Raw genomic sequence first — 20,641 nt, 5'->3', positions numbered from 1 at the left:
GGTGTTCATAATTCAATCGCGTCAAACTCCTTTCTGTACAGGCGCCCTTTGGCCGCGCTTCAAAAAAAATTACCCTGGTCGGTCCAACACCGGGGTGTACATAGTTCTTTTGCACCAAACTCCTTTCAGCAGCGGAAAAAATAAAAGAATTAATTTTAATGTATCACAATTTTATATTTTTAATGCATATGTATTAATTAATCTTGGTTTTTTTTTTGAAAAAAAAAATTATTGAAAAAATTCACTTTCCGCTCACGGATTTGTAATATTCGCATCAAAATAAGACGATTTAAAAAAAAAATCATTTTTGAGACCTCCTTAGGCCTTATACGGATCGGCTTTAGTTTAGCATCCCACGATTTCAGGGTTAAGAGGAGTACGGTTGAATAGAGGAGATTCTCCAGATCACGAATATATATAATTATTGCCGGAAACTTATAATTTTTGAGATATTTGCATTTTAAGTTGAAGATTTCACAAATATTATTTTACAATTTCTCGATTTATGGTTAACTTGTCTTTTATATTATGCACTTATTATATACTAACACTTCACTTCAATGTTTCTACATATTTATTTTATATTAAATATTTAAGTTTTTGCTTTAAATAAGCATTTAATTTTTACACAATTTTCGTTATATGAATAAAAAATGGGTTTCATGTTGACAGCTAACAGGTGTTGCCATATCTATTATATATATATATTTATATTTTGAAAGCGAATTAAAATGAACAATAAAAGAGGATTATACCCCAAATACATGAACTAAAATTTTGTTCATTCCCTTCTATTGATAAATTATGGTATTGTATTGGCCAGGGTTATTTTTTTGAAACGCGGCCGAAGGCCGCCAGTGCGAAAAGAAATTTGACGCGATTAAATTATGAACACCCTGGTGTTGGCCCAACCAGGGTTATTTTTTTGAAGCGCGGCCGAAGCCAGCCAGTGCAGACAGGAGTTTGACGCGATTGAATTATGAACACCCCGGTGTTGGACCGACCAGAGTTATTTTTTCGAAGCTCGGCCGAAGGCCGCCAGTGCAAATAAGAAATCTAAACAAAAAAAAAAAAGGAATGTTAAAGAGGGTATATCACTCTCTTTAAACTTCAATTTTTATTAAGGATAATTATAATAACAGTGAAGATTTTGAAAATCTGATATATGAATACATATGGCGTAAAAATATAGCAAATCAGCATCATGATCCATTTGTGAAATTATCGCATGCAATAAAACATACGTTTAAGCCATAAAACCTTTTTCTTTTATTAAAATGGAAAATTTAGTTCTTAATATTTTGTAGAGGGTAATTGGGTTTTTTATTTAGTTTGATTGCTTTCATTCGTTTGGATATGGCAACACTTATTATCTGACAACATGGAACCCATTTGTTATTGTTCATATAACGAAAATTGTGTAAAAATTAAATGCTTATTTAAAGCAAATATTTAAATATTTATTATAAAATAAATATGTAGAGACATTGTAGTGAAGTGTTGGTGTGGTAATAAGTGCATAATATAAAAGAAAAGTTAACCATAAATCGAGAAACTGTAAAATAAAATTTGTGAAACTTTCAACTTAAAATGCAAACATCTCGAAAACTATAAGTTTCCGGTGGCAATAATTATATATATTCGTGATCTGGAGAATCTCCTCTATCCAACCATACCCCTCTTAACCCTGAAATCGCGGGATGCTAAACTAAAGTTTTCCCCCTTATACATTTACCACATTTAATTTTATTATTACCGTATATTTTGAAGTAATCCCTTAATAAACTATTACTGTGTTTTCTCACATGCGTACTAATTGCTATAAACATACACACGTATGCACATTAATTACTATATTATCAAATGTTTAGCACCCTCACTAATCGGCAAACGTGTTGGACAAGTATCGATAACTTCGCCAAATGACATGAATGTTTACAAAATACTTACGGCAAAGTGTTCTACGCCTGTTTCTTCGTGAAGATTTTCTAGTGACAGATATTCGGGAGGGCTTTTATGATGCTCCAAACGTTGGTCATTTTCTTCATTATCCATATACCACACCTTTACCATTTTGAAACCACTGAACATCTAATTCATTGTATAAATCTACAAGTAGGCAATCCTAAGATTTTCACTAGTACACACGCAAAAATATCCCACTTGGTACGGGTTGCCTCGAAAATTCTACTACTAAAATCAACTTGGTACGGGTTGCCAACCAATATTCTGCTACTAAAATCACACTTTGTACGGGTTGCCAACCAATATTCTACTACTAAAACGATCAAATGACAGAAATCTGCTCTAGTGTGTTGCCGTGTTATGTTTTAAAATTAATACCTTTAAGAATGTTTTTATTCCATATTAAAATATTTTTCGGTTGTTTTAATTCCTAAAGATTAAATTTACATAGTATTATTTAAATTATTATTTATTGTATTGAAATATTATTAAATGTTTCCAATTTTATCTTTTTTAACTTACATGTTTATGTTTTTGTGAGTGAAAATTCTTTGTCTGTTGAATATTTAAATTCTTAGTTTACCGGTTTAGTCCTGGGGAAACAAACACCCAAAAAAGGTCTGTAACGCGCCTATATTACAACCTCAGAGGTGGTGAGGAAAAGCAATGGGAAAACTTTAGTTTAGCATCCCACGATTTCAGGGTTAAGAGGGGTATGGTTGGATAGAGGAGATTCTCCAGATCACGAATATATATAACTATTGGCGCCGCAAACGTACAGTTTTCCATATATTTCCATTTTACGTGCAAATTGTTACTCTACAACCTTTTATTTAAAACTCTGTGCCAAAAAAAGGCATATTCGATCAGGTGATCACGGCTGTTTCACACACATAGGAAAACACCTGATTCTTTGGCTACTTGTAGGCTTATACAATGATCTAATTACTGTGATCTAAAGAGCAGAAGCGCAGTCTTTTTATCTACCATAGGCAAACGATTTACAGTACATATAGTACATATGTACATACGTATGTATGTACAAATATGTGGAAACATATTTAATTAGTATGAGCCAGTTCATACACAGATTCTTTTGTATCCCAAACCGGTTTATTGTGGACGAGGCGACGACGAGGAAAGACGAAGGGACCGTGCCACTCGTTTTCGGGTGGCACACTTTGTGTTCTTGTTTGTAACAGCTTGCTGCTACCCTTTTCAGCATTCCTTTCACTTTCAAATGCTTTGAATGGCTGCAAAAGCGCCCGGTTTCAAATGAACCTATACCATTCGTTCAGAAATTTGGATGCTGTTATCTATTTTTTGTGTGTGGTATGCAAATATGTATGCATAGAATAATCGAAATATATTGAAAAATTGGAAATAAGGAGAAAATTAAGATACTCAAAATTCAATTCCAAGTTTTGATAACTTATCACATTACCGCAAAGAATTTAGTTCGAATATCATTTTATTTAAAACAAGAATTGTAACTTATTCAAGGATGTTTTAAAATAAATAGAAAAAAATATGGAATAAAACCAATATGGGTTTTTAATATTTAAAGGTTAGGAGATTCCTGTTATAAAGTTGGACTTAAAAATATTAGTAGCGGGTATTCATACAAATGAAATATGCAACACACTCTAAGTGTCGCGTAGCCGAACCGCACAAACATTTGCGAAAATTGTATGAAAAGGAATGACAGAAAAACTCGATTTAAGTTGCTGAACTCTTGTCTCGTGTGAATGCACAGAGCGACACCAAAAGATAATTTGCTGATAATTAGGGTCAAAAGAGTCCCCATGTAATCGCAGTTCGTGCATTCTTGAGGGAGTAAATTAGTGATAAGCAAAACGAAAACTAACCAAGAACATTTGTATTTAACTTTATACCTAAGTCTGTGCATACAAATGTATGCATATGTTAGTGATTTTTAAATCATTTTGTTAACATAAATGCATTTGTAAGTTCATTTAATTCAGCACGTATCGAATACCGAAATACTTCATAAAGTTGGTCAATACGCAATATGCAAATAAATTGAGGTCCTCTTTTTTAAATCATTGGAGAAATTACATAGAAAAATCATACAAATTAAGACCTCATTAGTTTCTTTAGACTGTGTTCACGTGAGGACTGTTTTGTCGCACAAACCGGTTTTTAATATAGGACGACGAGAAAAGACGAAGATACCGTGTCGCTGTTGGTAAGTTTCAGTTTGGTTGTCATTGAGGTCATCTATTAGGAGGCCCAGGAAACGAGCTATTTCAACGAGGTCAGACCATAGGGAGAAGGGTGTGTGAGGAGTCGTGTTGGGAAAACTTTAGTATAACGTCCCACGCTTTCGGGGATAAAATGGGTATGAGCGGATAGAGGAGATCCTCCAGATCAAGAATATATATAGATATAGCCGCGGGAAACTTAGCAAAAAACCCATAGGAAATGAGATATTTACAAAAAAAAAAGCGCAAAAAACTGATTTTTGTGACCTTTGACCTTGAAATTTAATAGTTGCGTACACCCTACCATATGTAAGTTTTAAGACAACTTTTAGGGTGTCAATATACAAGTATTTACAGACTTACAGCTGGGTATCTGAATTCCGAGATTCTTACCTAATTTAAGCTTAAATGACTGGACTAGTCGTGTGAGGAGTGAAGGAGCACAGGCTGTAAAATGTAACACCTAAAAGTTTAGGGTTATTGAAGTCCAGTTTGTGAAAATTGTCGCTGTGGATTTAGTGCGGGAGTGTGTTAGGCTCCTTGCAGAGAAGAATCGAGAAAGGTCAAAGACCGCTCAGGTAGTTAATAGTCAACCGCTTCAGCCCTGGATGTCCTCAAGTAGCGTTGTGTGGTTGACTGTGCTTTTGACAAGTCCAACGTTACGAGGATCGTCCTCTCACGGGGTGGTTTTTGGTTTAGGACATGAACTATCTGGGTGTTTATGACGCTAAGTGCTGTGGTGGTGCTGTGCACTTTTCATAAGCCATACTGATGGTTTGCTAGGAAATCGTTCATAGCACACGGAGGGGTTATGAAACTGCGCTCCAAAGAATCATAACGCCTTTGGCGGGTTCACCAGTTTTGAAAACTTAGTGTGTCACTAGCTGTCATTATTTTCAGTTTATTGCATATTTATTGTTTTTCCTCACCACCTCTGAGGATTCAATGTAGGAGCGTTACCGGCCGTTTTTGTGTGTTCCCATTAGGCCTATATTCATCTATATAATATATGCCGTTCTAAATCAATCTACTTTTCATAACAAATATAACTAAAAAAAATTCTATATATAAAATCAGGTACAATTCATGGATAGTATTTATATTAGTAATTGTGTTCAATAACAAATACATGACAAAACAATATTCTTGTATTTATTTCAACAAAAACTAAAATATATATAAAAGATTTCAATGGTATCAAATTTATGAACATCTTGATAATAATCAGAACAGTGTACTAATCAGTAAACAATATTTACAAAATATTCTAAACCACACACAGCGATATACTTATTACATGCAAATTTAATCTTTGGGAATTTTGATAGTCGAAAAATCGAATAAGTAATAAAAACATTCTTTAAGCTATACATTTTAAAAAAATAACACGGCAACACACTGTAGCAGATTTGAGGCACTTAGACTTTTTATGCGTGTGTGTTAGTGATAATCTTAGGATTGGTTATTTGTAGATTTATACAATGTTGGTGTCCCTCATTGCATTCATAATTGTGCTCCGGTGGCATGGTTCCTTCGTACATATGTATGTACATATTGAAGGTAAATGTATAAGACCAACTAAGGAGGCCTCAAAATTTAATTTTTTTTTTAAATCGTCTTATTTTGACGCGAATATTACAAGTCCGTGAGCGGAAAGTGAATTTTTTCAATAATTTATGTATATATTTACAAATATATTTAATGCACTTTGCACATATTTTTTAAGTCACTTGGTTGTCTTGTTGTAGCGGCAAAATTCTTCAGAATTCATATCAATTAGCTGTAATTACCAGTTCAGCGAGTTAAACATTTTCTTGTGAAAAAAATACTGAAGAAATTAAACAGTCACAATTTCTTTTACGCCGCACTGGCGGCATTCGGCCACGTTCAAAAAAATAACCGTTGTCGGTCCAACACCGGGGTGTTCATAATTCAATCGCGTCAAACTCCTTTCTGTACAGGCGCCCTTTGGCCGCGCTTCAAAAAAAATTACCCTGGTCGGTCCAACACCGGGGTGTACATAGTTCTTTTGCACCAAACTCCTTTCAGCAGCGGAAAAAATAAAAGAATTAATTTTAATGTATCACAATTTTATATTTTTAATGCATATGTATTAATTAATCTTGGTTTTTTTTTTGAAAAAAAAAATTATTGAAAAAATTCACTTTCCGCTCACGGATTTGTAATATTCGCATCAAAATAAGACGATTTAAAAAAAAAATCATTTTTGAGACCTCCTTAGGCCTTATACGGATCGGCTTTAGTTTAGCATCCCACGATTTCAGGGTTAAGAGGAGTACGGTTGAATAGAGGAGATTCTCCAGATCACGAATATATATAATTATTGCCGGAAACTTATAATTTTTGAGATATTTGCATTTTAAGTTGAAGATTTCACAAATATTATTTTACAATTTCTCGATTTATGGTTAACTTGTCTTTTATATTATGCACTTATTATATACTAACACTTCACTTCAATGTTTCTACATATTTATTTTATATTAAATATTTAAGTTTTTGCTTTAAATAAGCATTTAATTTTTACACAATTTTCGTTATATGAATAAAAAATGGGTTTCATGTTGACAGCTAACAGGTGTTGCCATATCTATTATATATATATATTTATATTTTGAAAGCGAATTAAAATGAACAATAAAAGAGGATTATACCCCAAATACATGAACTAAAATTTTGTTCATTCCCTTCTATTGATAAATTATGGTATTGTATTGGCCAGGGTTATTTTTTTGAAACGCGGCCGAAGGCCGCCAGTGCGAAAAGAAATTTGACGCGATTAAATTATGAACACCCTGGTGTTGGCCCAACCAGGGTTATTTTTTTGAAGCGCGGCCGAAGCCAGCCAGTGCAGACAGGAGTTTGACGCGATTGAATTATGAACACCCCGGTGTTGGACCGACCAGAGTTATTTTTTCGAAGCTCGGCCGAAGGCCGCCAGTGCAAATAAGAAATCTAAACAAAAAAAAAAAAGGAATGTTAAAGAGGGTATATCACTCTCTTTAAACTTCAATTTTTATTAAGGATAATTATAATAACAGTGAAGATTTTGAAAATCTGATATATGAATACATATGGCGTAAAAATATAGCAAATCAGCATCATGATCCATTTGTGAAATTATCGCATGCAATAAAACATACGTTTAAGCCATAAAACCTTTTTCTTTTATTAAAATGGAAAATTTAGTTCTTAATATTTTGTAGAGGGTAATTGGGTTTTTTATTTAGTTTGATTGCTTTCATTCGTTTGGATATGGCAACACTTATTATCTGACAACATGGAACCCATTTGTTATTGTTCATATAACGAAAATTGTGTAAAAATTAAATGCTTATTTAAAGCAAATATTTAAATATTTATTATAAAATAAATATGTAGAGACATTGTAGTGAAGTGTTGGTGTGGTAATAAGTGCATAATATAAAAGAAAAGTTAACCATAAATCGAGAAACTGTAAAATAAAATTTGTGAAACTTTCAACTTAAAATGCAAACATCTCGAAAACTATAAGTTTCCGGTGGCAATAATTATATATATTCGTGATCTGGAGAATCTCCTCTATCCAACCATACCCCTCTTAACCCTGAAATCGCGGGATGCTAAACTAAAGTTTTCCCCCTTATACATTTACCACATTTAATTTTATTATTACCGTATATTTTGAAGTAATCCCTTAATAAACTATTACTGTGTTTTCTCACATGCGTACTAATTGCTATAAACATACACACGTATGCACATTAATTACTATATTATCAAATGTTTAGCACCCTCACTAATCGGCAAACGTGTTGGACAAGTATCGATAACTTCGCCAAATGACATGAATGTTTACAAAATACTTACGGCAAAGTGTTCTACGCCTGTTTCTTCGTGAAGATTTTCTAGTGACAGATATTCGGGAGGGCTTTTATGATGCTCCAAACGTTGGTCATTTTCTTCATTATCCATATACCACACCTTTACCATTTTGAAACCACTGAACATCTAATTCATTGTATAAATCTACAAGTAGGCAATCCTAAGATTTTCACTAGTACACACGCAAAAATATCCCACTTGGTACGGGTTGCCTCGAAAATTCTACTACTAAAATCAACTTGGTACGGGTTGCCAACCAATATTCTGCTACTAAAATCACACTTTGTACGGGTTGCCAACCAATATTCTACTACTAAAACGATCAAATGACAGAAATCTGCTCTAGTGTGTTGCCGTGTTATGTTTTAAAATTAATACCTTTAAGAATGTTTTTATTCCATATTAAAATATTTTTCGGTTGTTTTAATTCCTAAAGATTAAATTTACATAGTATTATTTAAATTATTATTTATTGTATTGAAATATTATTAAATGTTTCCAATTTTATCTTTTTTAACTTACATGTTTATGTTTTTGTGAGTGAAAATTCTTTGTCTGTTGAATATTTAAATTCTTAGTTTACCGGTTTAGTCCTGGGGAAACAAACACCCAAAAAAGGTCTGTAACGCGCCTATATTACAACCTCAGAGGTGGTGAGGAAAAGCAATGGGAAAACTTTAGTTTAGCATCCCACGATTTCAGGGTTAAGAGGGGTATGGTTGGATAGAGGAGATTCTCCAGATCACGAATATATATAACTATTGGCGCCGCAAACGTACAGTTTTCCATATATTTCCATTTTACGTGCAAATTGTTACTCTACAACCTTTTATTTAAAACTCTGTGCCAAAAAAAGGCATATTCGATCAGGTGATCACGGCTGTTTCACACACATAGGAAAACACCTGATTCTTTGGCTACTTGTAGGCTTATACAATGATCTAATTACTGTGATCTAAAGAGCAGAAGCGCAGTCTTTTTATCTACCATAGGCAAACGATTTACAGTACATATAGTACATATGTACATACGTATGTATGTACAAATATGTGGAAACATATTTAATTAGTATGAGCCAGTTCATACACAGATTCTTTTGTATCCCAAACCGGTTTATTGTGGACGAGGCGACGACGAGGAAAGACGAAGGGACCGTGCCACTCGTTTTCGGGTGGCACACTTTGTGTTCTTGTTTGTAACAGCTTGCTGCTACCCTTTTCAGCATTCCTTTCACTTTCAAATGCTTTGAATGGCTGCAAAAGCGCCCGGTTTCAAATGAACCTATACCATTCGTTCAGAAATTTGGATGCTGTTATCTATTTTTTGTGTGTGGTATGCAAATATGTATGCATAGAATAATCGAAATATATTGAAAAATTGGAAATAAGGAGAAAATTAAGATACTCAAAATTCAATTCCAAGTTTTGATAACTTATCACATTACCGCAAAGAATTTAGTTCGAATATCATTTTATTTAAAACAAGAATTGTAACTTATTCAAGGATGTTTTAAAATAAATAGAAAAAAATATGGAATAAAACCAATATGGGTTTTTAATATTTAAAGGTTAGGAGATTCCTGTTATAAAGTTGGACTTAAAAATATTAGTAGCGGGTATTCATACAAATGAAATATGCAACACACTCTAAGTGTCGCGTAGCCGAACCGCACAAACATTTGCGAAAATTGTATGAAAAGGAATGACAGAAAAACTCGATTTAAGTTGCTGAACTCTTGTCTCGTGTGAATGCACAGAGCGACACCAAAAGATAATTTGCTGATAATTAGGGTCAAAAGAGTCCCCATGTAATCGCAGTTCGTGCATTCTTGAGGGAGTAAATTAGTGATAAGCAAAACGAAAACTAACCAAGAACATTTGTATTTAACTTTATACCTAAGTCTGTGCATACAAATGTATGCATATGTTAGTGATTTTTAAATCATTTTGTTAACATAAATGCATTTGTAAGTTCATTTAATTCAGCACGTATCGAATACCGAAATACTTCATAAAGTTGGTCAATACGCAATATGCAAATAAATTGAGGTCCTCTTTTTTAAATCATTGGAGAAATTACATAGAAAAATCATACAAATTAAGACCTCATTAGTTTCTTTAGACTGTGTTCACGTGAGGACTGTTTTGTCGCACAAACCGGTTTTTAATATAGGACGACGAGAAAAGACGAAGATACCGTGTCGCTGTTGGTAAGTTTCAGTTTGGTTGTCATTGAGGTCATCTATTAGGAGGCCCAGGAAACGAGCTATTTCAACGAGGTCAGACCATAGGGAGAAGGGTGTGTGAGGAGTCGTGTTGGGAAAACTTTAGTATAACGTCCCACGCTTTCGGGGATAAAATGGGTATGAGCGGATAGAGGAGATCCTCCAGATCAAGAATATATATAGATATAGCCGCGGGAAACTTAGCAAAAAACCCATAGGAAATGAGATATTTACAAAAAAAAAAGCGCAAAAAACTGATTTTTGTGACCTTTGACCTTGAAATTTAATAGTTGCGTACACCCTACCATATGTAAGTTTTAAGACAACTTTTAGGGTGTCAATATACAAGTATTTACAGACTTACAGCTGGGTATCTGAATTCCGAGATTCTTACCTAATTTAAGCTTAAATGACTGGACTAGTCGTGTGAGGAGTGAAGGAGCACAGGCTGTAAAATGTAACACCTAAAAGTTTAGGGTTATTGAAGTCCAGTTTGTGAAAATTGTCGCTGTGGATTTAGTGCGGGAGTGTGTTAGGCTCCTTGCAGAGAAGAATCGAGAAAGGTCAAAGACCGCTCAGGTAGTTAATAGTCAACCGCTTCAGCCCTGGATGTCCTCAAGTAGCGTTGTGTGGTTGACTGTGCTTTTGACAAGTCCAACGTTACGAGGATCGTCCTCTCACGGGGTGGTTTTTGGTTTAGGACATGAACTATCTGGGTGTTTATGACGCTAAGTGCTGTGGTGGTGCTGTGCACTTTTCATAAGCCATACTGATGGTTTGCTAGGAAATCGTTCATAGCACACGGAGGGGTTATGAAACTGCGCTCCAAAGAATCATAACGCCTTTGGCGGGTTCACCAGTTTTGAAAACTTAGTGTGTCACTAGCTGTCATTATTTTCAGTTTATTGCATATTTATTGTTTTTCCTCACCACCTCTGAGGATTCAATGTAGGAGCGTTACCGGCCGTTTTTGTGTGTTCCCATTAGGCCTATATTCATCTATATAATATATGCCGTTCTAAATCAATCTACTTTTCATAACAAATATAACTAAAAAAAATTCTATATATAAAATCAGGTACAATTCATGGATAGTATTTATATTAGTAATTGTGTTCAATAACAAATACATGACAAAACAATATTCTTGTATTTATTTCAACAAAAACTAAAATATATATAAAAGATTTCAATGGTATCAAATTTATGAACATCTTGATAATAATCAGAACAGTGTACTAATCAGTAAACAATATTTACAAAATATTCTAAACCACACACAGCGATATACTTATTACATGCAAATTTAATCTTTGGGAATTTTGATAGTCGAAAAATCGAATAAGTAATAAAAACATTCTTTAAGCTATACATTTTAAAAAAATAACACGGCAACACACTGTAGCAGATTTGAGGCACTTAGACTTTTTATGCGTGTGTGTTAGTGATAATCTTAGGATTGGTTATTTGTAGATTTATACAATGTTGGTGTCCCTCATTGCATTCATAATTGTGCTCCGGTGGCATGGTTCCTTCGTACATATGTATGTACATATTGAAGGTAAATGTATAAGACCAACTAAGGAGGCCTCAAAAATAAATTTTTTTTTTTAAATCGTCTTATTTTGACGCGAATATTACAAGTCCGTGAGCGGAAAATGAATTTTTTCAATAATTTATGTATATATTTACAAATATATTTAATGCACTTTGCACATATTTTTTAAGTCACTTGGTTGTCTTGTTGTAGCGGCAAAATTCTTCAGAATTCATATCAATTTGCTGTAATTACCAGTTCAGCGAGTTAAACATTTTCTTGTGAAAAAAATACTGAAGAAATTAAACAGTCACAATTTCTTTTACGCCGCACTGGCGGCATTCGGTTACGTTCAAAAAAATAACCGTTGTCGGTCCAACACCGGGGTGTTCATAATTCAATCCCGTCAAACTCCTTTCTGTACAGGCGCCCTTCGGCCGCGCTTCAAAAAAAATTACCCTGGTCGGTCCAACACCGGGGTGTACATAGTTCTTTTGCACCAAACTCCTTTCAGCAGCGGAAAAAATAAAAGAATTAATTTTAATGTATCACAATTTTATATTTTTAATGCATATGTATTAATTAATCTTGGTTTTTTTTTTTGAAAAAAAAAATTATTGAAAAAATTCACTTTCCGCTCACGGATTTGTAATATTCGCATCAAAATAAGACGATTTAAAAAAAAAATCATTTTTGAGACCTCCTTAGGCCTTATACGGATCGGCTTTAGTTTAGCATCCCACGATTTCAGGGTTAAGAGGAGTACGGTTGAATAGAGGAGATTCTCCAGATCACGAATATATATAATTATTGCCGGAAACTTATAATTTTTGAGATATTTGCATTTTAAGTTGAAGATTTCACAAATATTATTTTACAATTTCTCGATTTATGGTTAACTTGTCTTTTATATTATGCACTTATTATATACTAACACTTCACTTCAATGTTTCTACATATTTATTTTATATTAAATATTTAAGTTTTTGCTTTAAATAAGCATTTAATTTTTACACAATTTTCGTTATATGAATAAAAAATGGGTTTCATGTTGACAGCTAACAGGTGTTGCCATATCTATTATATATATATATATTTATATTTTGAAAGCGAATTAAAATGAACAATAAAAGAGGATTATACCCCAAATACATGAACTAAAATTTTGTTCATTCCCTTCTATTGATAAATTATGGTATTGTATTGGCCAGGGTTATTTTTTTGAAACGCGGCCGAAGGCCGCCAGTGCGAAAAGAAATTTGACGCGATTAAATTATGAACACCCTGGTGTTGGCCCAACCAGGGTTATTTTTTTGAAGCGCGGCCGAAGCCAGCCAGTGCAGACAGGAGTTTGACGCGATTGAATTATGAACACCCCGGTGTTGGACCGACCAGAGTTATTTTTTCGAAGCTCGGCCGAAGGCCGCCAGTGCAAATAAGAAATCTAAACAAAAAAAAAAAAGGAATGTTAAAGAGGGTATATCACTCTCTTTAAACTTCAATTTTTATTAAGGATAATTATAATAACAGTGAAGATTTTGAAAATCTGATATATGAATACATATGGCGTAAAAATATAGCAAATCAGCATCATGATCCATTTGTGAAATTATCGCATGCAATAAAACATACGTTTAAGCCATAAAACCTTTTTCTTTTATTAAAATGGAAAATTTAGTTCTTAATATTTTGTAGAGGGTAATTGGGTTTTTTATTTAGTTTGATTGCTTTCATTCGTTTGGATATGGCAACACTTATTATCTGACAACATGGAACCCATTTGTTATTGTTCATATAACGAAAATTGTGTAAAAATTAAATGCTTATTTAAAGCAAATATTTAAATATTTATTATAAAATAAATATGTAGAGACATTGTAGTGAAGTGTTGGTGTGGTAATAAGTGCATAATATAAAAGAAAAGTTAACCATAAATCGAGAAACTGTAAAATAAAATTTGTGAAACTTTCAACTTAAAATGCAAACATCTCGAAAACTATAAGTTTCCGGTGGCAATAATTATATATATTCGTGATCTGGAGAATCTCCTCTATCCAACCATACCCCTCTTAACCCTGAAATCGCGGGATGCTAAACTAAAGTTTTCCCCCTTATACATTTACCACATTTAATTTTATTATTACCGTATATTTTGAAGTAATCCCTTAATAAACTATTACTGTGTTTTCTCACATGCGTACTAATTGCTATATACATACACACGTATGCACATTAATTACTATATTATCAAATGTTTAGCACCCTCACTAATCGGCAAACGTGTTGGACAAGTATCGACAACTTCGCCAAATGACATGAATGTTTACAAAATACTTACGGCAAAGTGTTCTACGCCTGTTTCTTCGTGAAGATTTTCTAGTGACAGATATTCGGGAGGGCTTTTATGATGCTCCAAACGTGGGTCATTTTCTTCATTATCCATATACCACACCTTTACCATTTTGAAACCACTGAACATCTAATTCATTGTATAAATCTACAAGTAGCCAATCCTAAGATTTTCACTAGTACACACGCAAAAATATCCCACTTGGTACGGGTTGCCTCGAAAATTCTACTACTAAAATCAACTTGGTACGGGTTGCCAACCAATATTCTGCTACTAAAATCACACTTTGTACGGGTTGCCAACCAATATTCTACTACTAAAACGATCAAATGACAGAAATCTGCTCTAGTGTGTTGCCGTGTTATGTTTTAAAATTAATACCTTTAAGAATGTTTTTATTCCATATTAAAATATTTTTCGGTTGTTTTAATTCCTAAAGATTAAATTTACATAGTATTATTTAAATTATTATTTATTGTATTGAAATATTATTAAATGTTTCCAATTTTATCTTTTTTAACTTACATGTTTATGTTTTTGTGAGTGAAAATTCTTTGTCTGTTGAATATTTAAATTCTTAGTTTACCGGTTTAGTCCTGGGGAAACAAACACCCAAAAAAAGGTCTGTAACGCGCCTATATTACAACCTCAGAGGTGGTGAGGAAAAGCAATGGGAAAACTTTAGTTTAGCATCCCACGATTTCAGGGTTAAGAGGGGTATGGTTGGATAGAGGAGATTCTCCAGATCACGAATATATATAACTATTGGCGCCAGTTTTCCATATATTTCCATTTTACGGGCAAATTGTTACTCTACAACCTTTTATTTAAAACTCTGTGTCAAAAAAAGGCATATTCGATCAGGTGATCACGGCTGTTTCACACACATATTAAAACAGCTGATTCTCTGGCTACTTGTAGGCTTATACAATGATCTAATGAGCAGAAGCGCAGTCTTTTTATCAACCATAGGCAAACGATTTACAGTACATATAGTACATATGTACATACGTATGTATGTACAAATATGTGGAAACATATTTAATTAGTATGAGCCAGTTCATACACAGATTCTTTTGTATCCCAAACCGGTTTATTGTGGACGAGGCGACGACGAGGAAAGACGAAGGGACCGTGCCACTCGGTTTCGGGTGGCACACTTTGTGTTCTTGTTTGTAACAGCTTGCTGCTACCCTTTTCAGCATTCCTTTCACTATCAAATGCTTTGAATGGCTGCAAAAGCGCCCGGTTTCAAATGAACCTATACCATTCGTTCAGAAATTTGGATGCTGTTATCTATTTTTTGTGTGTGGTATGCAAATATGTATGCATAGAATAATCGAAATATATTGAAAAATTGGAAATAAGGAGAAAATTAAGATACTCAAAATTCAATTCCAAGTTTTGATAACTTACCACATTACCGCAAAGAATTTAGTTCGAATATCATTTTATTTAAAACAAGAATTGTAACTTATTCAAGGATGTTTCAAAATAAATAGAAAAAAATATGGAATAAAACCAATATGGGTTTTTTATATTTAAAGGTTAGGAGATTCCTGTTATAAAGTTGGACTTAAAAATATTGGTACAAATGAAATATGCAACACACTCTAAGTGTCGCGTAGCCGAACCGCACAAACATTTGCGAAAATTGTATGAAAAGGAATGACAGAAAAACTCGATTTAAGTTGCTGAACTCTTGTCTCGTGTGAATGCACAGAGCGACACCAAAAGATAATTTGCTGATAATTAGGGTCAAAAGAGTCCCCATGTAATCGCAGTTCGTGCATTCTTGAGGGAGTAAATTAGCGATAAGCAAAACGAAAACTAACCAAGAACATTTGTATTTAACTTTATACCTAAGTATGTGCATACAAATGTATGCATATGTTACCGGTATTTAATATAGGACGACGAGAAAAGACGAAGATACCGTGTCGATGTTGGTAAGTTTCAGTTTGGTTTTCATTGAGGTCATCTATTAGGAGGCCCAGGAAACGAGCTATTTCAACGAGGTCGGACCATAGGGAGAAGGGTGTGTGAGGAGTCGTGTTGGGAAAACTTATAGTTTTCGAGATATTTGGGTTTAAAGTTCAAAATTTCGACTATTTAAAGTACGCATTTTTCCCATTTCGAATGAGTTATACACTTATATTTTCCACTTTTATATCCACTAACACTTCACTAATTCGTTTGTACACATTTATTTTACATTATATAGTGCAAAAATAGTTTAATTCAATAATTAAATTATTGTTAAATTCTATTAATTCTGACAATAACAAAAGGGTTGCAAAATTTCAAATAACCAGTGTTACCTTATCGACATCTTTTGTAATTGAACTGAAAGAAATTAAAACAGACAATACCCCAAATACAGGAATCCTAAACCTAGAGAAATAAACTATTACAAAGCATTGATGTTAAGTATTATGTTATATCCTCTATGACAATATTACTTTTTCTTGTAGAACTTCTTTTTGCGTTGGCGGCCTTCGGCCGCGCTTCAAAAAAAATAACCCTGGCCGGTCCAACACCGGGGTGTATCAAAATATTTTTCGCGCAGAACTTCTTTTTGCGTTGGCGGCCTTCGGCCGCGCTTGAAAAAAATAACCCTGGTCGGTCCAACACCGGGGTGTATCAAGGTTGTTTGCGCAGAACTTCTTTTTGCGTTGTTTCCTGTATCTAGGGTACAATCTCTCTGTTTATTTTATTTTTCTTCGTTTACCAAATATATTAGTATGGCAACACTGATGTTTTGACATTCACAACCATTTTGTTATTGTTAAAATTAATAAAATTGAAGAATAATTTAAATATTGGAATAAAGCTATTTTTTGCAGCATCTAATATAAAAAAAATTTCTAAAAACGAATTAGTCAAGTGTTAGTGGATATAAAAGTGAAAAATATAAGTGTATAATTCATTTTAAATCGCAAAAATACGTACTTTAAATAGTTGAAATTTTCAACTTTAAACGTAAATATCTCGAAAACTATAAGTTTTCCGCGGCTATATCTATATATATTCTTGATCTGGAGGATCTCCTCTATCCGCCCATACCCATTTTATCCACGAAAGCGTGGGACGTTATTCTAAAGCCGACCCGTCGTGTTGACTAGTGTCATGTGGAAACTGATTGCATGCAGGACATATATATAGTATGTCGGGGTCGATTCTGGATGGGTGGGAGTTTAACCTGCTAAAAAATCCAGAACGAAGTTGCGCAAGGGTCACTCTACATTTTCGTCACAACTCGAGCTCTCGGTGGTTTGTCTCCAAGTACGCCATTCACTGAGAAGGAGTCGGTGAAGGTGTTGATGGCTCCACTGGTCTGGATCCACTTCAAGCAGACTTCTGTCGGGGTAGTTTCTACGAAAATATCTCAGTAAAAACTGCTTGGAGAGGAGCTCGTTATGTTCCTTAACCGGGGGCATACGGGCCCACTATGTAGGTGTTTTATTGGGGACGTCAAGAGGCATCCCGTTATAGTCCGGAGTGCAGTGTTCTGACATATCTGAAGCTTCTTCGTCTACGTTGCACTACATTCAGGCTATATCGGGGCAGCGTAATTTAAGACCGACCGGCCGACTGCTTTGAAAGTTGCCAGCAACGTTTCTTCGTCTTTTCCTTGAGCTACCGGCAAGCGACAGGCTGTCAAATGTTACACCTAAAATTTTAGGGTTAATGACTATCGAAATTTTACCGCCATTGACTATAAGATTTAGATCCAGTCTGTAGTACTTGGCCCAGGTTGGGAAAATGTTCGCTGTGGATTTAGTGGAGGAGAGTGTTAGGATCCTTGCAGAGAAGAAGCGAAAAAGGTCAAAGATCGCGCAGGTAGTTTATAGTCCACCACTTCAGTCCTGGATGTCCTCAAGTAGCGTTGTGTGGTTGACTGTCAAAAGCTTTTGACAAGTCCAACGCTCGAGGATCGTTCTCTGACTGGGTGGTTTTTGGTTTAGGCCATGAACTATATGGGTGTTTATGACGCTAACTGCTGTGATGGAACTGTGCATTTTTTGGAAGCCGTGCTCCTGGTCTGCTAGACTCATGTAGTGAGTGAATGTCAAGAGTAGCAAGGCCTCAAATGTCTTCACTACTGGGGAAAGGAGAGTTATCGGATGATAACTGACATTTTGCGCAGCTGCCGGGTAACACCTCGTTGGGTCTTGTCTGCCAAACGGGGCAGTGCTGAAATTGCTCTCGGAATAGAGAAGGCCTTGACAGTAGTCCAAAGCTAGTTATCACCGGAGGAGAGGTTGCAAGACTTAAATGCTCTATCCATTTTGTTCGCTTATGCTGATTTACCGTTTGCCGAATTTCCAAATTGAAATCCCTTATTCGGGAATCACAGGAATCGGCATGGAGTAAGGTGTCGCACTCTTTGGCTAATACAGCTGCTTCGGCCGGGAAATTAGAGCGGAGTTTCGCGATTTTTCCAACCGGTATGAAGCGTGCAGTAGCAGCGATCACCTTGAGGAAATGAGGCTCACCAACGATGACGTCCGTAGGAATGGATAGTGCGGCGAAGGTACTCTCGGTAAATTCTGTGAAGCCGACTCAGTGAGCTTTGTAAAAGGTTATAAAGATGCGGTTGTCCCCAAAATAAAGTCGGAGGGTTTCTCGATCTATATTATTATGGGCAAGTGGTCTGATGCGAGAGTTAGCACTCGTCGCCAGGTTTTGCTATTTATCAGACCACTGCTAGCGATGGTAATATTCAGCGAGCTATTACAGGTTCCCATAATGCTGGTGGGGCTTCGTCATTCATTGTGCAGATTGTCGAATAGTCAATCTGTTCCACCATATGTTTTTCACAACGAAGTAGCGCACCTATGTATTACCCTTTGGGCAACATGTAACCTGGGTGATGTATTTACTGAATATCTCGTGCTCGGCATCGCCTAACCGGATCGGTATTCGCTGAAATTTAAGGATAGTATCCTTGCGGTCGATATCACCATTAGATTGGACGATATTGCACGATGTTATGAAGTATGAAGGCTAGGACTCCACCGTTACCTCACTCGCAAACCTGTACAACTCAGAAGATCTGAACGGCTGTTTAGCTTAGTTTCTTGGACCGGAGCTATCGATACGCGTTCCCGGGTCATAAATGCAACTATCTCCTCTAACTTGCTCTAGCGTCCGTTGCAGTTGAATTGATGGAGTCGGGTTTGTCTAGGGTGTCTTGTGATGATCCTGGGAGTGAGGGAGGTACGTGTAGGTGGCGGTTCTTGCTCACGTGTGGTGCGTAGGCCGGAACACGATGGAAAGTGACACAACCAGTATAAGAATTGCACTTCACTGATGTGACGTTCCGACGTATGACGGTCTGACACACGGAACAGATTGCACGAGGAACCAGGAGTTTGCTGAGTGGTTCTCGCATGACGATTGGAGCGGGATGAAGGTTGGGGGGATAGGTCAGACTGGGAGTCATACTGCCTGCGTGAGCCCCTTAGGGCCGTGGAGGTCCTTTTTTGACCACTCGACTGAAGTGGCGGCGGAGTGCGCGAACATGTTGCAGATTGCACAGCCGTTGAGGCAGGTATCGCAGTTTTGTGTTAGCAGCATGACCTGACTAAAACTTACCGATCCAAACAGGGTTAGATCGCTGAAATAACAGCCCATGGCCGGATGAAATTTGGGTCAATTCCGGTAACGTAGAATCGGCTATTGTGGGAATTTTTACCGTGCCGCTCGGGCAAACCGCTTTGTGTTCTTGTTCGTAACTGTTCGCTGCTACGCAATTTGGTATCCCTTTTCATTTTTAAATTCTTGCCATGACTTCAATAGCGCTCGGTTTCAAATTAATATTAACAGTAGGTTCGGAAATTTTAATTTTATTAATTACTATATTTTCCCACGTCTTCGCTCGTATTAAATCCCTTAAACAAACATCAAAGATTATTAACAGAAAAAAATAACTAAACACATAGTATATATATGAATATTATACCGCGATGATCATCTTCTTGTTGGTAGGGGTAACCAGAAAATCCCAATTTTGTCTGATTTACGCTTTTAATGCATTTTTGTTTTATTACATTTTGAAAATTTTCGGGAAACAATCATATTTACCCAAATAATTTTTTTAAATTTTAAAATTTATTTTACAAACATATCTGCCAAAATATTTGTTCACAATTTGTAAAAAATAATTATGTTTATTATGATACATATCCTATGATTTTTCTAATATGTACCATCAGACATATGTGTACAAAGTTTCATGATGATCGGTTACGTGGTTTACGCATGAAAACGTAATAAACAAACATACATTCACATGTATAATATTATTCCTACTTTTCTTTATAATATTGAAATAGATTTGTTGTACGTAGAAATACGCAAATATGGATAATATAATAGAAATGTGTAAAAAGGGTGAATAATGATTAAAATTAGATTATTAAAAATAATTTTATGCAACGCGTTCATGA

The 20,641-nt window shown here is 35.1% G+C and overlaps 1 protein-coding gene and 4 long non-coding RNA genes across 14 annotated transcripts in view; all 5 read right to left on the bottom strand.

Moving 5' to 3' along the window:
- The window catches only part of Adi1 (acireductone dioxygenase 1), an 85,485-nt gene extending 71,079 nt beyond the window's left edge, over window positions 1-14,406 (bottom strand). For 5 of the 9 annotated variants that reach the window (XR_011396931.1, XR_011396927.1, XR_011396928.1 and 2 more), the window contains exon 1: window positions 1,951-2,179. Coding sequence is in view for 4 of the 9 variants with exons in the window: in XM_070111470.1 (XP_069967571.1) it covers window positions 14,175-14,315 (141 nt within the window). In the remaining 5 variants the exon portion in view is untranslated. Of the gene's footprint in view, window positions 1-1,950; window positions 2,185-8,060; window positions 8,288-14,174 lie in introns of those variants that run through there. The other 4 variants (XM_070111470.1, XM_070111469.1, XM_070111471.1 and 1 more) reach the window with 4 other exon arrangements.
- LOC138857762 (uncharacterized) lies at window positions 939-1,942 on the bottom strand. Its single transcript, XR_011396936.1, has 2 exons — window positions 1,757-1,942; window positions 939-1,056 (listed from the first exon to the last, which is right to left on the bottom strand). It is a non-coding gene; the product is annotated as an uncharacterized lncRNA (long non-coding RNA).
- On the bottom strand, window positions 6,769-7,943 carry LOC138857761 (uncharacterized). Its single transcript, XR_011396935.1, has 2 exons — window positions 7,867-7,943; window positions 6,769-7,166 (listed from the first exon to the last, which is right to left on the bottom strand). It is a non-coding gene; the product is annotated as an uncharacterized lncRNA (long non-coding RNA).
- On the bottom strand, window positions 12,881-14,162 carry LOC138857760 (uncharacterized). 2 transcript variants are annotated; one of them, XR_011396933.1, is made up of 2 exons: window positions 13,981-14,162; window positions 12,881-13,280 (listed from the first exon to the last, which is right to left on the bottom strand). It is a non-coding gene; the product is annotated as an uncharacterized lncRNA (long non-coding RNA). The 2 variants fall into 2 exon arrangements; XR_011396934.1 differs by lacking the exon at window positions 12,881-13,280 and adding an exon at window positions 13,470-13,658.
- A 5,402-nt stretch (window positions 14,407-19,808) lies between the features above and the next one.
- On the bottom strand, window positions 19,809-20,344 carry LOC138857759 (uncharacterized). The gene is made up of 2 exons (XR_011396932.1): window positions 20,155-20,344; window positions 19,809-20,083 (listed from the first exon to the last, which is right to left on the bottom strand). It is a non-coding gene; the product is annotated as an uncharacterized lncRNA (long non-coding RNA).
- Between the last annotated feature and the right edge of the window lie 297 nt (window positions 20,345-20,641).

This window comes from Bactrocera oleae, chromosome 6 (genome assembly GCF_042242935.1).
Source record: "Bactrocera oleae isolate idBacOlea1 chromosome 6, idBacOlea1, whole genome shotgun sequence".
Taxonomy (NCBI): Eukaryota; Metazoa; Arthropoda; class Insecta; order Diptera; family Tephritidae; genus Bactrocera; species Bactrocera oleae.
Note: the sequence above shows the minus strand (reverse complement) of the source record. Positions and strands in the feature narration are given on the sequence as shown.